Source organism: Rhinoraja longicauda, chromosome 11, assembly GCF_053455715.1.
Source record: "Rhinoraja longicauda isolate Sanriku21f chromosome 11, sRhiLon1.1, whole genome shotgun sequence".
Lineage (NCBI taxonomy): Eukaryota > Metazoa > Chordata > Chondrichthyes > Rajiformes > Arhynchobatidae > Rhinoraja > Rhinoraja longicauda.
Window position 1 is genome coordinate 6691277 of NC_135963.1, and position 25790 is coordinate 6717066.

At 46.7% G+C, this 25790-nt stretch overlaps 2 protein-coding genes across 2 annotated transcripts in view; both read right to left on the reverse strand.

The window, feature by feature from the left end:
- Positions 1–3089, reverse strand: part of LOC144598203 (calcium-activated chloride channel regulator 1-like) — a 34373-nt gene extending 31284 nt beyond the window's left edge. The window contains exon 1 of the mRNA XM_078408091.1: positions 3039–3089. Within this exon, the coding sequence (XP_078264217.1) occupies positions 3039–3089 (51 nt within the window). The remainder of the gene's footprint in view (positions 1–3038) is intronic.
- Positions 3090–8215: 5126 nt separating this feature from the next.
- LOC144598020 (calcium-activated chloride channel regulator 1-like) lies at positions 8216–23517 on the reverse strand. Its single transcript, XM_078407894.1, has 14 exons — positions 23353–23517; positions 23030–23173; positions 20057–20207; positions 19415–19523; positions 17964–18129; positions 16819–17040; positions 16323–16547; positions 15135–15312; positions 13709–13815; positions 13165–13386; positions 12688–12949; positions 11647–11814; positions 9601–9828; positions 8216–8613 (listed from the first exon to the last, which is right to left on the reverse strand). Exons 1-14 carry the CDS (start codon positions 23515–23517, stop codon positions 8216–8218), a joined length of 2745 nt encoding a protein of 914 aa, XP_078264020.1.
- Between the last annotated feature and the right edge of the window lie 2273 nt (positions 23518–25790).

Consider the following 25790-nt stretch of genomic DNA (forward strand, 5'->3'; position numbering starts at 1 on the left):
GGACACAGGGAAGTTGGTCTACCCAGTCCGGGCCTTCCAGCCATGCACTGAGGGCCGCCTTAAGTTGCCGGTGAAACCTCTCCATGAGCCCATTAGCCTGTGGGTGGTACGCCGTGGTGTGCTGCAACCGGGAGCCGTACAGCTCCGCCAGCGTGGCCCAGAGGGCAGAGGTGAACTGGGATCCCCTGTCTGTGGTAATGACGGACGGAACACCGAAACGGGCCACCCAATGGAGGGCCAGGGCCCGGGCACAAGAGGCAGCGGAGGTATCGGACAACGGGAAAGCCTCCGGCCACCGGGTGAATCGATCAACCACCGTGAGCAGATGAGTGTAGCCCCGGGACGAAGGTAAAGGTCCAACTAAATCAACATGAATATGGAAAAAACGGACCGCTGGAACCGCAAACTCTTGCACCGGGGGTTAAACATGGCGGTGAACTTTAGCGGTCTGGCAGGGAACGCAGGAACGTGCCCAAGCGGCTACCTGCTTTCGCAGGCCTTGCCACACAAACCGAGCGGCCACTAAGGCAGAGGTGGAGCGGATGGACGGGTGCGCCAGCCCGTGAATGGCATCAAACACCCGGCGCTGGAGGGAGGCCGGCACCACCGGCCTGGGGCGGGGAAGGGAAACATCACACCAGCTTTTGTACCCGCAGGCCCGCAGGCCACCTGAGCCAACTTCAACCCCGAAGTGGCAGACTGGTATGCCGAGGCGGTGTCTGCCAGGAGCTGTGCCTCCGCAAGCTCCTGGGGATCCACCTCGCAGTCCACCGCTGAAATGGGGGAAACAGCTGGCCGTGACAGGGCGTCAGCAATGGCATTAAGCTTACCCGCGACATGACGGACATCGGTAGTAAACTCAGAGATGGCAGTCAGGTGCCGCTGCTGGCGGGCCGACCATGGGTCGGACAATTTGGGAAAAGCAAAAGTCAACGGTTTGTGGTCCGTAAAGGCCACAAACGGGCGGCCTTCTAGGAAATACCTAAAGTGACGGACAGCTAAATAGAGAGCCAGAAGCTCTTGGTCAAAGGCGCTATACTTCAGCTCAGCCGCACTCAGCTGTCGGCTGAAAAACGGCAAGGGCTGCCAAAGGCCACCCACCTGCTGTTCCAAAACCCCTCCCACAGCTACGTCCGATGCATCGACCGTCAGGGCCATGGGGGCGGAGGCGCTCGGGTGGACGAGCATGGTGGCGTCTGCCAGAGCCGCTTTAGATGCCACAAAGGCCGTCTCGGCGGCCGCGGACCATTCTAACTCCACAGGTTTGCCCGCGAGGCACTGGAAGAGCAGGCGCATGACCCGTGCTGCTGCCGGGACGAACCTATGGTAAAGGTTCACCATGCCCACGAACTCCTGCAACCCCTTCACTGTGGTGGGCCGTGGGAATGCACGGATAGCCTCCACCTTCTCGGGCAAAGGGGTGGCGCCGGCAGGGGTGATTCGGTGTCCTAAGAAATCAAGAGAATGGAGGCCAAATTGACACTTGGAGGGTTGGATGATGAGCCCGTGGTCTTTGAGCCGCCGGAATAAGGTCCGCAAGTGGACCAGGTGTTCCTGCTCCGAGGGGCTGGCGACCAGGATATCATCTAAATAAATGAAAACAAAAGGCAAATCTCGACCAACACGGTCCATGAGTCGCTGAAAAGCCTGTGCCGCGTTCTTTAAACCGAAAGGCATACGCAACCATTCAAACAACCCGAACGGAGTGATCGTGGCAGTCTTTGGTATGTCCTCCGGGCGCACAGGGATCTGGTGGTAGCCCCGCACCAAATCGATCTTGGAGAAAACCACAGCACCTTCCAGCCCAGACGAGAAGTCTTGGAGGTGCGGTATGGGGTAGCGGTCGGCAGTGGTGACGGCATTGAGGCGCCGGTAATCGCCGCATGGTCTCCACCCCCCAGATGCTTTGGAGACCATATGCAACGGCGAGGCCCACGGGCTGTCGGACTGACGGACAATGCCCATTTCTTCCATCTTCCGGAATTCTGCCCGCGCCACCACCAGTTTGTCGGGCGATAACCTCCTGGCCCTAGCGAAGACGGGGGGTCCCTCGGTGCGGATGTGGTGGACTACGCCGTGCCGGGCAGAAGGGGCGTCGAACCGCTGAACGAGCAGCTCTGGAAACTCCGCCAGGACTGCAGCATACGGGTCGGGGGTCGCGACGACAGCCTGGACAGTCGGTCTGGGCGGGGTGGCGGCCGTTGGAGCGGCGGGCTCATCGCTGCTGGCGGAGGGTCGAAGGCCGTTACCGCGGACATCGGGGACTAGTGAAAAGGCCCAGAGGAAATCTGCGCCCAGGATCGCCTGACCGACTTCCGCGATAATGAATGGCCATTCGTACGTGCGGGTGCCGAAAGCCAGGGACATTGTCCGCGTACCGTACGTGCGGATGGGGCTGCCGTTAACCGCGATGAGGGTAGGCCCTGTCTTACCCGATCGGGTTTCGAGGTCGGTCGGCGGCACGATGCTGACTATGGCTCCTGTGTCAACCAAAAATTCCGTGTCCGTGAATCGATCTTGGACGTAGAGGCATCGGTTCTGGCCAATCGCAACCGCCTCTAGGCACAATCGGCCGAGGCATTTCCCGAGAAGGTGCAAGGTGAGCGGCAGTTGCGGGCTTCTCCACCCCATCGTAGATGGTAATAACACCAGCCGCGCTTGTGCGAATCCTTTTGGCAGGCATTTGGAGAAATGGCGGGAGACGCGGCGCCATCTTGATGCCGCTGTGTCCCGCCCGCTGATGCCGAGACCTTGTTGATCGAACTGTTTCTTTTTGATTTGGATGCCATGAGCGCATCAGCTTTTTCTGCATATGCCACGGGGTCCTTAAAAGAACAATCCGTGAGCATGAGCTTGACATCCTCGGGAAGCTGGTCTCTGAAAGCCTGCTCGAACATGAGGCAATCCGTGTGTTCACCTGCTAGCGCCAACATTTCGGCCATGAGGACGGACGGCAGCCGATCTCTGAGATCCGGTAGGTGCATAAGCCTCTTAGCTCGGTCATGCCTACTGAATCCGAAGGTTCGTAACAAGAGTACCTTCAGTGCCTCGTACTTGTCGTCTGCAGGAGGGTTGATGATGAAACGCATCACCCGCGCGGACGTCTCCGGCGGTAGAGCGCTGACGAGGTAATAGTACTTTGTCGTGTCCGTTGAGATGTTTCTTAGGTGAGACTGAGCTTCGGCATGGACAAACCAGGATTGCGGTTGATGTGCCCAAAACGGCGGAAGGTGAACGCTGACCGCGCTTAGCTGCGGTGTGCTGGGCGTAGGAACCAAAGACGAGGCGTCTTGTTCAGTCATGGTAGGTGATCGGCTGGATCACGTCGGGGTCACCAATATGGCGAGTCTGGAGGCTCGTTCTTTGTTGAAGAAGTTTATTGCGACAGCAACATTCGATTACAAAGTATAACGAACGAGATTACAGACAACCATTAATTCTAAATGTTCACTTCGAAGAAGTCTCCTAACTGACTGGTTTTGGGCGCCAAAACCACACGTGACGACGCTGTCCAATCAGTGGGCTCAACTCCCTGGACCAATGCCTACGGTCGCACCCACACGTGACCTTGCTGGCCAATCTGAGGGTTCGACTCCCAGGACCAATCTCTATGGTCGCTACAAGCTTAACATTTTGACCTAGTTTCATAAAATAATGCAGCGTGCAAACAGCCCTTTGGCCTAATTTATCCATGCCGACCAAGCAGCCCCATCAAAGCTAGTCCCATTTGCCCGTGTTTGGGCCATAACCCTCTGAACCCTTCCTAGCCATGTACGTGTCCAAGTGTCTTTTAAATGCTGTTGAAGTAACAGCCTTAACTACATCCTCCACATCCTCCGACAGCTCGTTGCATATACCCCCACCACACACTGAGTAAAAAGGTTGTCCCTCAGGTTCCTGTTGTATTAATCTATTGTATATCTGATCTGTTTTGATAGCATGCAAAGTAAAGCTTTTCACTGTACCTGGGTAACATGACATCAATAAACCTATATATTAAATCTTGAAGATAGACACAAAAAGCTGGAGTAACTCAGCGGGACAGGCAGCTCATCTCTGGAGAGAAGGAATCGGTGATGTTTCGGGTCGAGACCCTTTTTCAGACTGACGTTTCGGGTCGAGACCCTAACATTAAATCTTGCCCATCTCACCTTAAACCTATGCCCTCTGGTTCTTGGTTCCCTCCACCATGTGTAAAGACTGCATTCACCCTATTTATTCCATTAGCATAGGGAACCCTCTTCCTGACTTGACTTTGAGCAACTGATTTAATCGGCACGGTCTTCCCTGGAAGTTCACAAGAGGAATCACACAATCTATTTTTGCTGTGTCAGCAGACATTTTCAGGTTTCAGTGGTACTCTTAGAGCTGCGGCCCACCACACGGGCATTTGCTGGGTGCTGTTTCCACTTCTCTTGGATTGTTTTCAACCAGCAGCTTGGTTCATTGAAACCATTTCCTTTTCTAATTCGGAAGTGAGAGTGAAAGGGGCATTATGTGAACTGTTAGCATCTGCTGTGGCTGTTGCCTCCAAACCAACGTGTAGTCAACTTGCATCAGCTGTAAGGAGTGCCTCTTTGCAAATTGAGGAAAGCCTGATTTCAGAGCCTCGTCGCTTTAATTAAGGCGGGAATGGCTGCTTCTGCCTCCAGGCAGTAAACGTTTCCGGGCATATCGGCCATCGGTTACAATCACTTTCTGCACACAATTAAGTCAATAAGATGGAACATTGGGATCTGAGCACAAAACAGTGCACATATAACACACTACCTCGGCAAGGCCAGCAGCATCATCACGGATGAATCGGACCCTGGCATTTTCTATCGGGCAAAAGGTATAGAAGTGTGAAAATTAACATCTCCAGATTCAGGGACAGTTTCTTCCCAGCTGGTGACAGGCAACTGAATCATCCCACCACAACCAGAGAGCAGTGTTGAACTACTGTCTGCCTCATTGGTGACCCTGGGACAATCTTTGTTTCGACTTTAGTGGCTTTATCTTGCACTAAACGTTATTCCCTTTTGTCATGTATCTATACACTGTGAATGGCTCGATTGTAATCATTTATTGTCATTCCGCTGACTGGTTAGCATGCAACAAGAGCTTTTCACCGTACCTTGGTTAGCCTAAACCAAAACTGATATTTAGCAACTGAGCCACATCTCCAGCCAAAATTACTGAGAGAAATAGTAGTGATTGCAGAAGTGTTGCCTGTAGCTTTGCAAAAATCTGTAGATATATTGGTGGTGGGTGGAAGATTGCGGTATTGGTAGTCTTGCCTAAAGTCTGAAGGAGCCTATTTTTTAACGTTCTAATTCAAAGAAGGTTGCATGTATAAATCCAGCAGCTATAGACCATTCAGGTTAATCTCAGTGGTGACGGTATTTCTGGAAACAATAATTATCGTTACTATTACAATATTTTAAAACCATTTGGACAGGTACATGGATAGGAAAGATTTAGAGGGATATGGGCCAAATGTGGGTGGGTGGAACTAGTGTAGATGGGGCATCTTGGTAGGTAGACATGGACAAGCTGGCCTGAACGGCCTATTTCCGTGCTCTATGACTTCATGACTTGGACACAGCATCGATTTGTTAAAGGCAGAATGAGTTTATATAAACTGAAGGAGTTTTATGATGGGGTAAAACAGAGAGACAGTGAGGAACTTCACTGGGTGGCGCTCGCAATAGCTGCATCGCCAACAGTTTGTCTTGTCCTTTTCCTTTTTTGTTTTTAAGAATGTGTTAAATGTATGTTGTAGTGTTCTTTAGATTGCTTTATGTTGGGGATGGTGGGGGAGGGTTAGTGGAAACTTTTAAAAATCTCTTACCTCGACAGAGATGCGACTTTTTCCGTATCGTATCTCCGTCCGCTCTGCGGCCTAACATCGTGGAGTTGGTGGCCTCTGCTGGGGACCGACTTTGTAGAGCTCCAACCGCGGGAGCCTGCAGACTTAACATCGCGGAGCCGGCGATCCCTTTGGCAGGGATCAACCTCGGAAGCTCCAACAGCGGGAGCCTACGGACTTAACATTGCGGAGCTCGCGGTCCCTGGTTAGGGACTGACTTCGGGAGCTCCAAGCCACAGGAGCTTCGACCGCCCCGACGCGGGAGCTTCGACCGCCCCGACGCGGGAGCTTCGACCGCCCCGACGCGGGAGCTGCAATTGCCCCGACGTGGGAGCTTCGACCGCCCCGACGCGGGAGCTTCGATCGCCCCGATTGTGGATGGTTCGACTCCCCCGACCACGGGAGAATAAAGAGAGAAGTAGAAGATTAGACTTTATTGCCTTCCATCACAGTGAGAGATGTGGGGAATCCGCTGTGGTGGATGTTTATGTTAACTTTTATGTAGTTGTGTGTCTTGCGGCTTTTTTTAGTATGGCTGTATGGTAATCGAGTTTCACTGTACCTTAATTGGTACATGAGACCATAAACAGACCTTGAAACCTTGAAATCTGGCTGGTCTGGTGCATGAATTTTTCCAAAGTCTTTGATAGATTGCTTCTTAATAAGCTAGTCATCAGAATTGAACTCCATAGAATATATCTCAGCATGCATAGGAAATTGATCAAGTGACAGGAAACAAACTCTGAAGAAGGGTCCCCACCCAAAACGTTACTTATCCTTGTCCTCCAGGGATGCTGCCTGACCCGCTGAATTACTCCAGCATTTTGTGGGGGGTTTTGTAAACCAACATCTGCGGTTCTTTGTTTCTACAGCAAACAGACTAATTATTTCTCAGGCTGGAGGGGATTATAATTAGTTTTATTCACCAGGGTATCTCTAAGACCAGCGTTTCTTTATATTAGTGATCGAAACGTGGTTGTATTTGCTTCACGACTGAATGATATACGATGTGGATTGCAGTGGCATTCAAAGGGTTGCTGGATAAGTATGTGAAATGAGAACCGCGTGTCCCTCGGGCAAGGGTAGGGGAATGAGACCAGCCGGGTTGCTCTTGCAGAGAGTTGGCACAGAATCAAGCCAAATACCCCCCTCCTTACAGGAATCTTCCTGGAATTCTGTGACGCCACTGTACATTAAACTGACTGCAAGAGGAGAATCATGGATTGAGTATGAATTCTCACAGGTTCCGCTGTTTCTAACTATGTACTCATAGAGTCATACCTTCATATAGCATGGAAACAGGATCTTCGGCCCAACTAGTCCATGCCAACCAAACTGCCCCATTTACATGTCCCATTTGCCCACATTTGCCCCATATACCCTCTAAAATGTTCCAATTCATGTACTTGTCCAAATGTCTTTTAAATGTTATAGTACCTGCCTCAGCTAATTCCTCTGCAGCTCGTTCCTCCCCACAGCCCTCTGTGTGCAAAAGATTGCCCCTCAGGTTCATATTAAATCTTGACTCTCTCACCTTAAACCTATGTCCACTGATTGTTGATTCCCCTACCCTGGATAAAAGACTGCGCATTCACCCTATCTATTCCCCTCATGATTTTATACACCGCTGCAAGATCACCCCTCAGCCAAATGAGACATGCTTCGATGGAGCATCTTCGTGAATATGGATGAGTTGGACCAAAGGGCCTATTCCCGTACTGTATGACTCTATGTCACAAAAAGGAGACAATGTTTTCATTGCAAGGATATTTTTATCAGTGTACAGCAATGGAAATAGCCACAAAATTAGTCCGTTTTATAAATTCCACACGTAAAGAGATATAACTTTGTTCAAGTGCAAATAAGTGAGACATGTTGGTGCAAGCCTGGACTTCAGCATCCTGAAGAGTAACCAGCTCTTCAGGTTATGGAGACACAAGGAACTAGATCCCGATTTACAAAAAATATAGTTCTGGATTAACTCAGTGGGTCAGGGAGCATCTCTGGCCAACATTGGATAGGTGACGATTTGGTTCAGGACCTTACTTAGTCTGATGAAGGGTCCCAACCCAAAACGTCACCTATCCCTATCCTACAGAGATGCCGCCTGACCCATTGAGTTCCTCTAGCACTTTGTGTTTTTCAAGTCAGTTTATACGCAGGAGAATGAAAGAATAGTCATGGATAACATTGGATAGGAAATCTCCCTTGTTATGGTAATCTTTGGATAAGTAAATGGTTGAAGATGGAGCAAAAATTGGAAAATTCCCTTCGGATCTTCACCTTATTGCTCCCTTTCTAACCTATTCTGTAAAATTGAAAGCCAGCTAAATGGCTGGAAGTTCATTATAAACTATCCATTGATTACATTGGTACACTCTCAGGAGCCCACTTATTATTTTCTCGGTGCACAATATAAACAATGATCCCAACAGTAAGACACACAATAACTGCGATCAATATTGGGAACCATATCTTCTGCTTTGCACAAATCCATGATTCGCTCTTCGACAAAGGCTCAAAGAAAGATGCCCTGGCTATGTTTGACACTTTAGAAGAAAGATTGCTTTTATCGTATGCATACATAGCAAAGTAGATCACTGCACCATTTTGCATGTTTGGATCCTCGGAGTAAATCGTCACCGTTTCCTTAGAACCGTAGGGTTGTGGAAATATGGCGTTCATATTAATCAACCGAGCTCTGCCAAAATAATCTCTTAGTTGCAGAAGTTTGTCACTCATTCTCATTTCGTAGCGAGATGCTAAAAAATAGGCATAAAGGAGATTGGATGTGATTTTTTTTTATACACAATTGGATAAAGCAGACAGTTACTATGGCTTTATGAAAAGAGGTCAAGAAAGTAGACAGGTTGTGAGGAACCTTCAATAAACATAGAGACACGGGGAACTGCAGGTGTTGGTTTACAAAAATAAACACAGTGCTGGAGTAACACAGCAGATCAGGTAGCATCTCTGGAGGACATGGTAAGACATGGATAGGCAACATTTCAGTCATCGTTTCAGGAACCCTTCTTCAGTCATGATGCCAAGACCAACTCTTATCTGCCTCTACATAATCCGTATCCCTCCATTCCTTGCATATCCATGTACCTACCAAAAGGTCTCTTAAATGCCATAATATGCATATGGCATTTTGGATCATATAATTTTATACAAATAACCGGTAGTTGAACCAACTGTAGAGTGGTCCAGACTTATCATCTACCTCTTTCTAGATGCTCGACCATCTTTAATCGGACTTTGCTGCACTTTATCTTGCACTAAACATTATTCCTGTTATCCTGTATCTGTACACTGTAATGGCTTGATTGTAATCATGTATAGTCTTGCCGCTGACTGGATAGCACGCAATTAAAAAAAGCTTTTCGTTGGACTTCGGTACACATGACAATAATAAACTGTAGTAAACTAAACTAGCCATGTTGACTAAACTAGACTAATCAAAAACTCCTTTAGTTTTGTGCAATATTTTATATCAATTGTAATGTTTTATATAATAATAACTGTTGTCTTTACACTTGTAATAAATTTCTTTAAATATTTCTGTATTGTGCTGCTCTTTGTATTTGACTTAATTTAATCCACTAAAATGGCTTAACACTAAATTAATGTTTCTGGGACAATTACCACATGTCCCTGCTGTAATAAAAACTCGTCACTCATTAGATCAATTCACACATCGAAAAAATAATTCCTTACAGGTAACTTATAATCACAGTCAGAATTACCTGATCCTTTGTCATAGTCTCCTCCCGGTGCGGTCCATTCTAGCGTAATTTTATTTTTAACTATTGTTGCCTGCAGATCTGTGATGGTAGATGGTGGAAAGTTAATAGGGGGTGACACTGATGGAAGTGAAATCGACCCTCCTGCTTGAACCCTGGTGAAGTCTCCTAATTCATCGTGTAGATCTTCCTCACTAATGTCGGATTGGAATGGATTTACCTCAATATTTCCTAAAAGGAAAGAAAGTCATGCACTGCTTAGATCCTGCCTTCAAAGGCTTAACTTCACTAACCAGTGCAAAGAACATTTACAAAGATGTTGCTGGGACTCAAGGGGCTGAATTACAGTGAGGTTGAGCGGGCTAGGACTTTATTCCTTGAATAGCAGGAGGCTGAGGGTGATCTTATCAAAGTGTATAAAATCATGGATTGGATAGGGTGAATGCACAGAAGGACACAAAGTGCTGAAGTAACTCGGGGTCAGGCATCATCTCTGGAGTACATGGTTAGGTGAGGTTCAGGTCACTCCTAATTGACATTCAGATCAGACACCTTATTGTCCCATATGCACCTATCAGTCAAAACATTATGACCTGATGAGCCAACACATTATGACCACCTGCCTAATATGCTGTTGGTCCTCCGTGTGCAGCCCCATATGCAGCAGGGTGCGATGCACTGTGTATTGTGACACATTCCACCCGTGACCACCATTAACCTTATCTGTGACTAGTGGCACAGTAGACCTTCTGTCGGTTCGGACCAGACGGGATAGCCTTCGTTTCCGTCGCGCATCGATGAGCCTTGGGCGCCCAACACCCTGTCGCCGGTTTGTGGTTTGTCCCTCCTTGGACCACTGTCGGTAGGTACTCACCACTGCTGATCGGGAGCACCCCACAAGCCTTGCCATTTCATAGATGCTCTGACCCAGTCATCTGGCCATAACAATTTGTCCCTTGTCAAAGTCGCTCAGGTCTTTACTCCTGCCCATTTCTCCTGCATCCAGCACATCAACCCCAAGAACTGACTGTTCACTTGCTGCCTAATATATCCCACCCCTTGGCAGGTGCCATTGTAACAAGATAATCAATGTTATTCACTTTGCCTGTCAGTGGTCACAATGTTTTGGCTGATCGGTGTATATGAATACTTTAGACATTCTTGCCTTGGTCAGGGTATTGAGTACACAAATTGGGATCTATGTTACAGTTGCATAGAATGTTGATAAGGCTACGTTTGGAGGACTGTATGTAGGAAGGAACTGCAGATGCTTATTTACACCAAAGATAAACATGAAATGCTGGAGTAACCCAGCAGGTCAGGCAGCATCTCTGGAGAAAAGGAACAATGACATTTTGGGCCGGGTTTCAGTCTGAAGAAGAGTCTCACCCCGAAACATCACCTATTCCTTTTCTCCAGAGATGCTGCCTGACCCGGTGAGTTACTCCAGCGTTTTGTGTCTATCTGTGGAGGACTGTGGACAGTTCTGGTCACCCTGCCACAGGAAGGATGTTATTAAACTGGAAAGGGTGCAGAAAGGATTTACCAGGATGTTATCAGGACTGGGAGGTTTGAGTTGTAAGGAGATGTTTGATAAACAGTGTCTTTTTTTCCTGGAGCTTGGGCAGCTGAAGTGTGAACTTATGGAGGCTAATAAGATCCTGAAAAGTATAGATGAGGTGAAAAGTCACAGTTTTTTTCTCCAGAGGTGGGAAGACGGAAAATAGAGGCATAGTTTTAAGATGAGGGGGAAAGATTGAAAAGGGACCTGAGGGGCAAGTTACTCACACAGAGGATGGTGCGTACATGGAATGAGCTGTCAGGGGAAGTGGTAGAGGCAGGTACAGTTACTACATTTAAAAAGCATTTCGACAAGTGTACGGGTCGGGAAGATTTGAAGGCATGTGGTCCAAGGGCAGTCAAGGGCGACTAGTTCCGTTAAGCAACTGGTACATCATGGGCGAGTTGGGCCAAAGGGCCTGTTTCTCTGCCGTGTAGCTCCATGACTGTATTAACGATTCCACCTCTATTTTGCTGAATCTTCATTACCATTCTCCACGTATCCTGGCAGGCACAGGGTCTGTCCTCCTCTTCTGTCCGTTACACTTGTCGTGCCTTCGATTCCCAGCACACGCACTTTAACGCTGTATCTTCCCTTTCCACGGAAGTCGATGAAATACTTTGAGTAAATCCCGTCATTCTTAACAATATCAGCGCCTGAAGGCATGGAAAGATAAATGAAAATGAAAGAAGTGTGTTCTAATAAGAGGCTTGATTGATATTCATGTGTCGTCTTTTCTTTGACAGGATAGCACGCAAACAAAAGCATGTGACAATAATAACAAATTAAACTAAACTAAAAATCTAAATACAGGCACAATAAATGATTGTTGATGAATGATGAAAGGAATATTAATAATGCACTAGCATTAGCATTTACATGCTAAATGGTATAATGGAGGTTAATAACCTCACCATATGGATTTTCAGTAATGACTAAGTAATATTTGCAAACCAAGACAGCTTCAAAACTTTCTTTGATTGTTGTGATTGGCCTTGATATTAATGCTTTGACAAAGTTCTTGCAATCTTCCGTTTATTCTTTTTCTCAGAATGTGGTCATCACTGCCAAAGCTAACATCTGGCTTGCTGTTTGGAGACACAACATCGATGGATTAGACCGTAAGGATGTCCTTCCCTGCTGATCATTAGTGACCTGGATGGATCATGGATTTTTAAACAAGTAAACAAGGGTGGCACAGTAACGCAGCGGAAGAGCTGCTGCCTTACAGTGCCAGAGTCCCGGGTTCGATCCTGTCCTCGGATGCTGTCTGTACGGTTTCTACATTCTCCCTGTAACCGCGTAGGTTTCCCCCGGGTGCTCCGGTTTCCTCCCACATTCCAAAGACGTACAGGATTATAGTTTAATTGGGTTTGGTTAAACGGTAAATTGTCCCTAGTGTGCAGGATAAGGCTAGTGTATGGGTGGTCATTGGTCAGTACTGACCCGGTGTGCTGAAGGGCCTGTTTCCATGCTGCATCTCTATACTAAATTAAACTAAAATCAATGGATTGTTTAATGTATCCTACCTAAACCATCATCAGAAAGCTTCAGTTGAATTGGAGGATCATTGGGACGTTCAATAATAGCTGTCACGATCGCATTCAGGACTGGTAGAAATCCATGACTAACTTCCACATAGGAAATCATTGGGCTAGTGGAGTCCTTTCTGTTGATGTACCCGTTAACCTTGATTGGCGGAAGTTGTGCGTCTGCTGCTCGGGAAGTGACGATGATTGTTATAACCTGCTTGCCTCCAGTGTTCAGGATGCTGTAGAACCAGGTTCCTCTCTGGGAAACAAAGAGTCAGTGGTCAGTGTTATATTCACGAGGTATATAGGAGCTTCCTCAAGACAATTGCCCAAATGTTAATTATTATCTATGCTGACTGAATTGATCTCAGCAAAGATTCTAAATTTCAACAAACTCAACAAGTTAGGCAGCATCTGTGAAGAGTGGAACAGAGTTAACATTTCAGACAGGATAGCAAATGGTTTGTTCCATACCTGTGCAGTGCCATTAATCTTAAGACGAGCTGATTTTGCAGACTGATCTATCTTAAAGTAAGCGTTATTATAAATGTTTCCATTGGGGTCGCGTACAGACATCGCTGGGAACACTGACTCCCAGTTCGCCACGAAAAATGTATCATTCCCAATAGTCTTGTCGATAACAACTGTACCATTCAACCACCTATTGCTCTCAATGCTTGTTCCTGAACTTTCAAGCTGGAACCAAAAGAACAAAATCATTATTTTACTGTAATGCAATCACTCAGTGAAAATACAAGGGCTTATGTCGTAGGTCCCCAGCAAAGTTTTGTGGATGAACATCATAAGGTCAGGACTGAGTTGCAGGCCAAGTCAATGGCTATTTTTAAGGCAGTGATTGACCGATTCTCGGTTAGTACGGGGTGTCATGGGTTATGAGGAGAAGGCAGGAGAATAGGGTTGAGAGGTTGAGATAGATCAGCCATGACTGAATGGCAGAGTAGACTTGATGGGCCGAATGGCCTATTTCTAGTCCTACAACTTAGGAAGGTAATCAAACCTGAATGGACTGCTGGCTGCTGTCACCACTTCCTGATATTAATCCAGTGAATGAATCAATTAATCCATTGACATTCAGGTTATCAGTTGCCGCAAACTGTAAGCCTCCTGCAGAAGGAAAATGGCAAATTTTATGATTGACTTGGCTAATATCCATGACCTATCCTGATTAAGAAGTTAAGTAAACTCTATGAAATGCAGCCAATGTGGCCAGACCTGTCCAAGGCCAACAGAGTCTAATTGCCACATGCACTGGGAACAAAACAATGGGAAACGTACTTGCTGCAGTTTTACAGACATTCACCCAGAGGCTGGCTATTCACTCAGAGGGTGGTGGGTATCTGGAACAAGCTGACAGAAGAGGTAGTTGAGCAGGTACTATAACAACATTTAAAAGATACTTGGACAGGTACATGATTAGGAAAGATTTAACGTAGAACATAGAAGAGTACAGCATAGGAACAGGCCCTCCGGCCCACAATGTTTGTGCTGAACATGATGTCTACCTGAACTGATCTCATTTGCCTGCACATGATCCATATCCCTGCACTTCCTGCACTTCACGTGCCTATCCAACAGCCTCTTAAACACCACTATTTTATTTGCCTCCGCCACAACCCCTGGCAATGCGTTCCAGGCCTCCACCATCCTCTGTTTAAAGAACTTGTCCTGCACATCTCCACTAAACTTTCCTCATCTCTCCTGATAGCTATGCCTTCCTGTGTTGGACACCTCTACCCTGGGAAAAGGTTCTGAATGTTCACTGTGCCTCTCATAATTTGATATACTTCTATCAGGAGGTTTCCCCTCCGCCTCCGACGTCTCAGAGAAAACAATTCAAGTCTATCAGTCACCCTGTTGCTGAAACCCTCCAATTCAGGCAGCATTCTGGTAAACCTCCTCTGCATCTCCTCTCCTCTTTGGAAGGATACGGGCCAAATGCAGGAAAATGGGACTATGGCGGCACGGTGGCGCAGAGATAGAGTTGCTGCCTTACAATGCCAGAGACCAGGATTCGATCTTGATTCAGGTGCTGTCTGTACAGAGTTTGTACGTTCTCCCCATGACCAAATGGGTTTTCTCTGGGTGCTCCAGTTTTCTCCCACACTCCAAAGACGTACAGCTTTGTAGGCTAATTGGCTTTGGTAAAATTATAAGTTGTCCTTAGTGTGTAGGATAGCGCTAGTGTGTGGGGTGTACGGTGAAAATTGCTCCTAGTGTGTAGAGTAAAACTAGTGTACGGGTGTTCGCTGGTCGGCACGGACTCAGTCGGCTGCAGGGCCTGTTTCTGCGTTGTATCTCTAAAATCTAAAATTAAAATCAATACTCATGAGGCAGAAAATGGCCATTAGTCTTCTCTGTCTTTCAGTGGGATAATCGTTATCCTAACACAATATATTCAGCCACTTCCCTTAAGTACCAGTTACCTGTCATAGATGAGAGCTCTTCTAGCTCTTCAGCTGCAGATGGCCCGAATGCAATAGTGTGGATTACAGCTCCACTTTGTTCCACTTCCGAGAAGCAACTGCCTATGCCAGGATCTATTCCATCAGTCAGTAAAATGATTTCATCCCCCATCGTGGCCCTGTCATCTCCACGGAGTACCTGCAACAATGAATTATCAACATGGAAAAAAAATGCAACATTTAACTTGCAAGTCGAATCGGTAGTAAGGAAGGCAAATGCAATGGTAGCATTTATTTTGAGGGGGCGGCACGGTGGCGTAGCGGTGGAGCTACTGCCTTACAGCGCCAGAGACCCAGGTTTGATCCTGATCTGGGTGGGTTTTCTCCGAGATCTTCGGTTTCATCCCATACACCCATGGCGTACAAGTTTGTGGGTTAATTGGCTTGGTGTAAATGTAAATTGTCCCCAATGTGCGTAGGGATCGCTGGTCAGTGCAGACTCGGTGGGCCGAAGGGCCAGTTTCCGCACTGCATCTTTAAACTAAACTAAAGGGTGAGAATACAAAAGCTGGGATATAATGCTGAGGCTTTATAAGGCATTGGTCAGACTGCATTTGGAGTATTGTGAGCAGTTTTGAGTCCCATATCTGAGTAAGAAAGTGTTGGTGCTGGAGAGGGTCCACAGGAGGTTTACGAGAATGATCCCAGGAATGGTTGGGTTAATATATGATGAGCGTTTGAAGGCACTGGGCCTGTACTCGCTGGAGTTTAGAAGGATGAGCGGGGACCTCATTGAAATTTACCGAATAGTGAAAGGCTTGGATTGAGTGGATGTGGAGAGGATGTTTCCAATGGTGGGAGAGTCCAGGACCAAAGGCCGTAGCCACAGAATAAACGGAAGTACCTTTCGAAGGGCGATGAGGAGAAATTTCTTTTGTCAGGGGGTGGTGAATCTGTGGAATTCATTGCCACAGAAGGCTGTGGAAGCCAAGTCAATGGATATTTTAAAGTCGGAGATTGACAGATTCTTGATTAGTACTGGTGTCAGGGGTTATGGGGAAAAGGCAGGAAAGTGGGGTTGAAATGGAAAGGTTGGTCAGCTATGATTGAATGGAGCAGATTCAGTGGACGAATGGCCTAATTCTGCTCCTAGAACTTCTAAACTTTTGAATTAAAATTAATAGAATTGGGCAAACTTCACAGCCTTACCTCAAAGCCAGCCCGAATTCCTACACAGATGTTTGTACCCCCACCAGCTGATGTTGGTAACAGCTTTACAAGGTCCTCCCGCACTTTATCGTTATCGATCCTTTTTAAACGTGTTTCAATGCTTGCACCGCTGTTAAAAGTGACAATTCCCGCATATGATCCGGTCTCTGCGATCTGCAGCAAGAATATCTCGGCTGCTTGTTGGAGCCTGCTGATACGATTCTCCTGCAGATCAAAAGGGCACCGATCAGTGTTCAGAAACAAAAAACATGGCAGGGCCGTGGGGAGCGTTGTAGAAGGCAGAGTGATCTAGGAGTAGAGGTAAATAGTTCCCTGAACGTGGCATCACAGGAGGATAGGATGGTCAAGCGGGCTTTCAGTACATTAACCTTCATCAGTCAAAACCTTTCACTGTATCTCGGTGTATAGTACGATAATAAAGCATTGCCAATACTAACAGAGAAAAAATCACGATGGAATATTGTAAAAACCTTACCGTCCCCATGCTTCCAGAGGTGTCAAGGACTAAGCAAAGCACACGATCCTTGGCCTGAAGGAGTGTGAATGTTGGCTCAACCGAACCAGTGTGGGGCGAGGAAATGTTTCTGAAATCTTCCGACCTGCTGATCACGTCCCAAGTGCTCCTGTAATTGCACATTCTGTTCTGCATGTTGGGCGCTTCAGGATTGTGAGTCTTGTTATCACAGAATTTATCCACCTGAAAGTTTGCAGAAACAGAACTGAGGTGAAAGAGACTAGAACGGCTCAAAAAGCTCTGAACAATATGCTGCTACATGTAAAACTACAATATATTGACAATGGTACCCCAGCATGATGTTCTGGAATCCAGTCAAGACCATGGATCCTCCATTGATCCCCCCCCCCCCCGTCTCCCACTCCCCCCTCTCTCGCTCCCTTTTCTCTCGTCCTTCTCTTTCAGCTCCTCTCTCTCTCTCCCTCACCTCTCTCTACTTCTCTCCTTCCCTCTCTCACCCCCTTTTCTCTGTCTCTCTCTCTCCCCTCTCCTACCCTCAGTCTTTCTCCCCTATCTCTCTCTCCCCTCTCTCACCTCTCTCACTCTCTCCCTCACTCTCATCCCCCTCTCTCCTCCCTCTCTCTCCCCTTCTCTCTCTCACCCCCCCCCCCCCTCTCTCTCTCTCTCTCTCTCTCTCTCTCTCTCTCTCTCTCTCTCTCTCTCTCTCTCTCTCTCTCTCTCTCTCTCTCTCTCTCTCTCTCATCCCCCTACCCTCTGTTTCACTCCCCCTGTTCCCCCCTCTCTCTCTCCCTCTCTCTCTCACCCCCCCCCCCCGTCTCTCTCCCCCCCCTCTCCACCTTCTTTCTCTCCCACTGCTCCCCGCTCTCTTTCTCCCCCCTCTCTCTCTCCCCTCTCTCTCCCCCACCCTTTCCTTCTTCCCCCTCTGGCCCCAACATTGGACCATGGACCAAAGGTTCACCAATGGACAGGAATCCAGTGGGTTAAATGAAAACTGACAGTCGGCCTCTTAAATCCATCAGTAAGTCCCCAGACTCTCAGCGCGTTCACTTAAGGCCTAATGAGTAGGTTTGGAAGCTCCATTTGGAGACGGCATCAACAACCAACTTAATCTGGGCAAACAATCAGCTTCCTGTGGTTTTACTAACATTTGGCAATCCCTGTAAGTACATTATTGAAGATGATGACATCTGATTTTTTTCTGGGAAGAATTGGCATTCTTTGGTTGGTAATCCTGTGCTTTCATCAGTGGTACATGAAGAACACACACTGCCCTTGCATTCAGCAGTCTTTCCTCTTATGCTGAGAGAACATCTGCAAGTCAAAATAATAATTAGAAACCTGCACTTTACAGTGTAATCTTCAATTCTCATCAGTTGCCTGTAAATTGCCCCTAATGTATGTAGGATAGTGCTCGTGGTAGGCACGTACCGGTGGGCCGAAGGGCCTGTTTCCCCACTGTATCACTAAACTAAACTAAATTTAGTTTAGTTTAGAGGTCACAACACCAGGTGGCGCCACCAGCACTGGCTGCCTCGCCAACCGTCTGACCGTCCTTTCTTCTGTCTTTGTTGATTTAAGTATGTGTTGAAAGTACGTTTTAGTGTTCCTTGGTTTGTTTTATGTGGTGGGTTGGGGGGAGGGAGTTGGGGGAAACTTTTTTTTCAATCTCTTACCTCGACGGAGATGCGATTTTTCTCCATATCGTATCTCCGTCTCCACTACGGCCTAACATCGAGGAGTTGGCGGCATTTCCTGGAGTCCAGCCCGGCGCATCGTGCCGCTGGCGCAGCGTGGACTTTAACATCGTGGAGCTGCGATCCTTTGCCGAGGAACGACTATGGAGAGCTCCAACCGCGGGGCCTGTGGACTTTAACACCATGAAGCCCGCGGTCTCTTGTAAGCTGACTCGGGAGCTCCATGCCACGGAGAGTATTTCAACCGTCCCGACAGGAGTTTTGATCATCCCGATGCGAGGGCATCGGACAGTCGGCAGCGGCGACTGCGGACGGCTCAACATCCTCGACCGTGGGTGAACAAAGAGGAAGTTGATTGAACTTTATTGCCTTCCATCACAGTGAGGTATGTGGAATCCGCTGTGTTTGGTGTTTATGTTACATTTTATTTTATGTGGCTGTGTGCCTTGTTGCTTTTCACTTAGTATGGCTGTATGTTAACTCAAAATTCACTGTACCTTAATTGGTAAATGTGCCAATAAATTGATCTTGAAATCTTGAAATTAAACAACCCCTGGCATTTTGTTGCAGAAACACATCACCCTCTATATAAAAACGTTTGCCTCAAACCTCTCCGTTAAACTTTGCCCCTCACATTTTAAAGCTATGTGCTCTAGTCTTTAATATTTCTACTCTGGGGAAAAGGTGTTGACTGTCCACTCTATTTATGCCTCTTATAATTTTATATACTTCTACCAGGTCTCCCCTCAACCACCAGAGTTCCAGAGAAAACAATCTAAGGTGCAGCAAATACTAAGGCACTAAATCATTGGAAGTTGCTGTGGAAATCTAATTCCTTCCCTTTTTCTTTCAATTGGATATCCCAACGAGCAATTGAGATCATGCACTCAGCTTTGCCATACCTTGTTGCTTCAGTGGTTTCGCTGTCGGATATGTAAAATGGAACCGCATCATTATATTCGTCAAACACACCCCAGCGAAGATGGGCCCATTCATGAACAAATACCCTACCTGTGAAAAAGAATTATTTTTACAATGGTGAATTCAGTTCTTTCGCATTCTCAGAGGTCCAAATAGCAACCAAGAGCATCTGAGTCAGTCTGGTTAGGGATCTATGCACCCACATCTACGTGTAGAATTTGCCCAGGAAGCCACACATAGGGGAAGGAAGAAGTATACAATGAAGGGACAATAGGTGGAGCAGCGGTAGAGTTGCTGCCTTTAAACAACAGAGACCTGGGTTTGATCCTGACCACTGGTGCTATCTCTACAGAGTTTGTACGTTCTCCCCGTGACCTACGTGGGTTTTCTCCGGGATCCCTAGTGTGTGGAGGCTAACGTTAGTGTGTGGGGATTAATGGTCGGCGCGGATTCGGTGGGCTATAGGGCCTGTTTCCGCGCTGTATCTCTAAACTAAACTAAAACTAAAGTTGTTAAATGATACACTTGGGTCCTTGAACAAAATATTATGTTACCACAATTTAGTTTTAAGCAGCACATGCAATACATGAAATAGCAGTGCAAATTAATGTAATGTAATTCACCTTTCGGACAGTAAATGGAGGTCATTTTGTCATTTAGAATGAAGTTTGGTGTGAAGTGAATGTACCGTCCCTTCTCGCCACACCCGCCATACTGCAGGGTGTATGGAGTATCTCCTTGTTTAAGGTATGGTTCAGCAATGATTACACTCGCCTAGGAAAGAAAATTGCACATTCCTGGGTGAAAGTCATAGAAAACATGGAAACATAGAAAATAGGTGCAGGTGGAGGCCATTTGGCCCTTCGAGCTAGCCCCGCCATTCATTGAGATCATGGCTGATCATCTACAGTCAGCAACCCGTGCCTGCCTTATCCCCATATCACTTGATTCCGCTAGCCCCTAGAGCTCTGTCTAGGGGCTGTCCCACTTAGCCGATTTTCTTGGCGACTGCCGGCGACTATCAAAGTCGTAGCAGTTCGCCGAAATTTTCTTTTACCCGACGACAATGACCACGACAATGCCGAGTCAGGCCGAGATTACACCGTCTTCGGAAACATCGCAAAATTCCCACACTGCCAATGCTTCTCCGGCGTCCTGATTTTCGCTGAAATCACTGACAAGTTGGTAAGTACTTGAGAGTTTTGAACTATAACACCTTGTATGGTGGTGTTAAAATTCAAACATACTAAGTATGCATAGTATACCAAGCTTCACTGTAACAAGGCATAAACTGGATTTACTTCCAGTTTACTAATAACTATATTAAATTAAAAAAATTAAAAAGTGGTTAAGTGGATTTTTGTGAAAAGTGTGTGGGCATTCTTTGAAAATGTAAGGGGAATGCATATCTGGTTTCTGGGTTGCATTTCTGGGTTTGGAGCCCACTTTAAATGTAATGGCTGATGGCCATAAACATTGCGAAAATTCCCACGCTTACCTGACCGTCAAACTGTCGCCTCCAATCTACCTGTCAAATGTCCTGACGGTAAATAAATTGGCTAAACACAAGCATTTTATGGTATTTTGAAATGACTTTACTTATTTTAATATTATGTGCTTCTAAATGCATCTGCGACAACCTAACAAACCTGGGGACAGCATGCGACAGTGCCCGCAATAAGCAACAATACCAGCCGACAAGCCAGCTGTCGCTGAGATCTTTCAAAGCGGATGATTTCTCAGCGCCGAGATCCACTACGATTTTTGGAAGACTCCTCACGATCATGCCCGCGACACCACGGCGAACTGTCGGCGACAGCTTAGTCGCCGGCAGTCGCCTTAAAATCGCCTAAGTGGGACAGGCCCTTAACTCTCTTTTTAATTCATCCAGTGAATTGGCCTCTACTGCCTTCTGTGGCAGAGAATTCCACAAATCCACAACTCTCTGGGTGAGAGGGTTTCTTCTCACCTCAGTTTTAAATGGCCTCCCCTTTATTCTTAGACTGTGACCCCTGGTTCTGGAAGTCCCTCCACACAAACAGAAAACACTGCCAAGAGGGGAATTCAAGAGCATTTAATTGTCAGATGTACTTACTGAAACATAAATAAAACAAAAACAATATTCGTTCAAAACAAAGCAAAAGGGCAACCAGGACAGTTCATAGTTTGGAGTTTAGTTGCTGTTTATACTGTTCTATAGCCTGACGATGTTGGGAAGAATCTGTTCCTGAACTTGGAGGTCACAGTTTTCAGGCTCCTAACACCTTCTTCCCGTTGGCAGGAGTGAAATGGGTGTGGACCTTTGATAATGCTGGCTGCCTTTTTGAAGCAGTACCTCCCTTAGAACTCTTCAATGGTGGGCAGCTCAGTACCCATAATGGACCGGGGCTGTGGACTGGCACCACTTTTAGTAATCTTATAAATTCTACATTTTAATATGCTATGTCTGAGAACAGTGTAGGAGGATTGAAAGATCTGGGGTCAATCTTGCTTTCTTTCCCCTCATCTCTGCCTGACTCCTATTTGCCCCAGTTCTCCATATTCCGTGTTTCCAGACTCCACTCTGTCAATATTCCTCGTGCTTGCACAGGCTCACAATCATTCAGGGCACAAGTATCCAATTCCCCATTGTCGTTTTGGGCCAGGTTCTCATTCCTGCAAGGTTCGATCCTAACCTCCTGTCAGTACAGAGTTTGCACGTTCTTCCTGTGACCGCGTGGGTTTCCTGAGGGTGCTCCGGTTTCCTCTCACATCTCCAAAAAGATGTGCGCTTGTAGTATTAATTGGCCTCTGAAAATTGTCCCCTTGTGCGTAGGGAAAGTGGTCTGAAGAAGGGTCTTGACTCGAAACATCACCTATTCCTTTTCTTCAGAGAAGCTGTTTGACCCGCTGAGTTATTCCAGCTTTTTGTGTCTATCTTTGGGATACATGGAACTTGTATGAATGAGTGATCGGTGGTCGGTGCGGACACGGTGTGCCGAAGGGCCTGTTCATGCTGTATCTCTACACAAAATTAATTTTTCTTATTCATTTCCAAAGATAAGTTCAATTTTTTATTACAGAACATTGCCTCTCATTGAGAGACTATTAACTAGGGTGACACAGTGGAGTAGTGATGGTTGCTGCCTTACAGCGCCAGAGATCCGAGTTCGATCCTGACCAAGGGTACTGTGTGTAAGGAGTTAGTACGTTCTCCCCGTGACTGCGTGGGTTTTCTTTGGGTGCTCTGGTTTCCGTCCACACTCCAAAGACATGCAGGTTTGTAGGTGAATTGGATTCTATAATTTGTCGCTAGTGTGTAGGATAGAAGTAGTGTGAAAGTGTGGTCGCTCGTCGGCGTGGAAACAGTGGGTCGAAAGGTCTGTTTCCACACGGTATCTCTAAACTACAATAAACTAAACTAAACAGATAGGGAGATACTACTTGTAAGAATATCTAGATAAGTTAATATTGGACCAGATTTATCCCCTCAACTTCCGGTGCTCCATCACCCGTTCATCAACATAACACTCACGACTTACAATGGGCTTTTTAGGAGGTTCCGCTGGTGGGAAGCTACTAATAATAATTTAATTCTCTCACCCTTTTGCTCTTACCTTCTCGTATGACTCAGTACTTGGTCTCTGAACCACGTTCGAGCTCAGTGCCCAGGTAGCAGGTAGCACGATTTTTACATCTGAATAGTAAAGTTGATGTCTTGTAGCTTGGGAGAGGTAGTTGGAGGCTTCAGTCATCATCTCCTGCAAAGTAAATTCAGGATTAAAAGATAATTCCTGGCTTTTAATCACCTGGAGGGCAGGGAAAGAACATGATAATACACCATTAACTCTCATCAAATCCGAAACACACGCGATATGAATAAACTACAGCGAACAAAACAGCAGAAATAAGATCACCTCACCTTCAGACATCACCTCACCTTAATGTTTTCAATGAGCTTGTTGTTATATTGGATATTGGGATTTATAGCAATAACAATGTTTCGATACCCATTGTTGACCAGTGTCAATCTGGAGCAGTTCAGAACACAGACGTTGAGGAGACAGGGCAACACGAAGCCTAGGATTCTGTGAAACATCTTCATCGCACTGAAACTCGCTCTGCTCAAGAATACTTCATACAAAGCAAGAAGTAGGTTCTCCAGTGACACCCACTTCCTGGGAGTGAACAGAAAAGTGTTTGGTGATGGCTGTACGATGCAGTGAGGAACTGGGTGAGAAATTCCAGCCCATTTCAAAGAGTCCTTTGTTCAGGATGTGCAAGGCCAGTATTTTATGAGGATGTTGCCAGGACTCGAGAGTCTGAGTTATCGGGAGATGTTGAGTAGGCTGGGACTCTATTCCTTGGAGTGCAGGAGGAAGAGGGGTGATCTTTTAGAGGTGTATAAAATTACGAGAGTGAATAGATCGGGTAGATGCACAGAGTCTATTGCCCAGAGTTGGGGAATTAAGGACCTGAGGACATAGGTTTAAGGTGAAGGGGCAAAGATTAAATAGGAATCTATGGGGTAACTTTTTCACACAAAGGGTGGTGGGTGTATAGAACGGGCTGCCAGTCGAGGTAGTTGAGGCAGGGATGATCCCAACACTTCAGAAACAGTTAGATAGGTACATGGATAGGACAGAGATAAAATGCAGTCGGAGACAGTAAGACTGGTGGGAGAACTGGGAAAGGGGAGGGATGGAGAGAGAGGGGAAGCAATAGTTACTTGAAGTTAGAGAAGTCAATGTTCATACCGCTGGGGTGGAAGCTGCCCAAGCGACATATGTGGTGCTATTCCTTCAATTTGCGCTGGGTCTCACTCTGACAATGGAGGAGGCCCAGGACAGAAAGGTCAGTGTGGGAATGGGAGGGGGAGTTAAGGTGTTTAGCAAATTGGAGATCAGGTAGGTCTAGGCAGACTGAGCGGGGCTGATCAGTGAAATGATCGCCGAGCCTGCGCTTGGTCTCGCCGACATATAGGAATCCACACCTAGAACAGCGGATACAGTAGATAAGGTTGGAGGAGGTGCAAGTGAACCTCTGCCTCACCTGAAAAGACTGTTGGAGTCCTTGGACGGAGTCGAGAGGGGAAGTGTAGGGACAGATGTTGCATCTCCTGCGGTTGCATGGGAAAGTCCCTGGGGAGGGGCTGGTTTGGGTGGGAAGGGGCAAATTGACCTGGGAGTTGCGGAAGGAATGATCTCTGCGAAAGCGGAAAGGGGTGGAGATGGGAAGATGTGACTAGTGGTGGGATTCCATTGGAGGTGGCAAAAATGTCGGAGGATTATGTGCTGTACGCGACAGCTGATGGGGTGGAAGATGAGAATAGGGGCACTGTCCCAGTTACGACTGGAGGGAGGGGGAGTAAGAGCTTAGCTGCAGGAAATCGAGGAGACCCTAGTGAGGACCTCATCTATATCTATAAGGAAACCTTTGCATTCCCTCTCACTCCATCCCTCCCCTTCCCAGTTCTCCGACCAGTTTTACTCTCTCTGACTACATTATATCTATTTGCTTTGCTGTTACCTTCTCCCAGCTAACAATGATCTATTCAACATTTTCCTTGATCTCCATTCCCTTTGTCCTGTTTTCACACCTTACATTTGCACTATTTATCTCCCTCTCCCCTGACACCAGTCTGAAGAAGAGTCTCAAACCGAAACATCACCCATTCCTTCTCTCCATAGGTGCTGCCTATCCCGCTGAGTTACTGCAGCATTTTGTGTGTATCTTCGGTTTAAACCAGTATCTGCGGTTCCTTCATACACAGGTACATGGATAGGACAGTTTTGGAGGGATGTGGGCTAAACGCAGGCAGGTGGGACTAGTGTAGTTGGGACATGTTGGCCGGTGTGGGCAAGTTGGGTCAAGGGGCCTGTTTCCACGCTGTATCACTCTGTGACTATATTTATTACCCATTTCCAATTTCCCTTGAGAAGAATAAATTGATTAAAAGTTGCTCCAACTATAAAACTGAACGAATTTAAAGGATTTAGTTCAATCTGAAATTTAAAACTAAACAAACATTAGATTAGAAAAAAGACACAAAGTGCTGGAGTAACTCAACAGTCAGGCAGCATCTCTGGAGAACATGGATAGGTGACATTTTGCTTCAGGACCCTTCTTTGTGAGCTACTGTATGAGAAACATAGGAACATAGAAAATAGGTGCAGGAGGAGGCCATTTGGCCCTTCGAGCCAGCACCGCCATTTATTGTGATCATGGCTGATCATCCACAATCAGTAACCTGTGGCTGCCTTTTCCCCATATCCCTTGATTCCGCTAGCCCTTAGTGCTCTATCTAACTCTCTTTTAAATTCATCCAGTGAATTGGCCTCCACTGCCTTCTGTGGCAGAGAATTCCACAAATTCACA

What these genes read in the sequence shown, in the direction of transcription:
- LOC144598020 (XM_078407894.1), bottom strand. Translation starts at nt 23,517, where the DNA reads ATGAAGATGTTTCACAGAATCCTAGGCTTCGTGTTGCCCTGTCTCCTC. An exon ending in GTACTGAGTCATACGAGAAG is followed by an intron (nt 20,208 to 23,029) that starts GTAAGAGCAAAA and finishes TTTCTTTCCTAG; the next exon opens with GCGAGTGTAATCATTGCTGA. An exon ending in GAAACCACTGAAGCAACAAG is followed by an intron (nt 18,130 to 19,414) that starts GTATGGCAAAGC and finishes TTTGACTTGCAG; the next exon opens with ATGTTCTCTCAGCATAAGAG.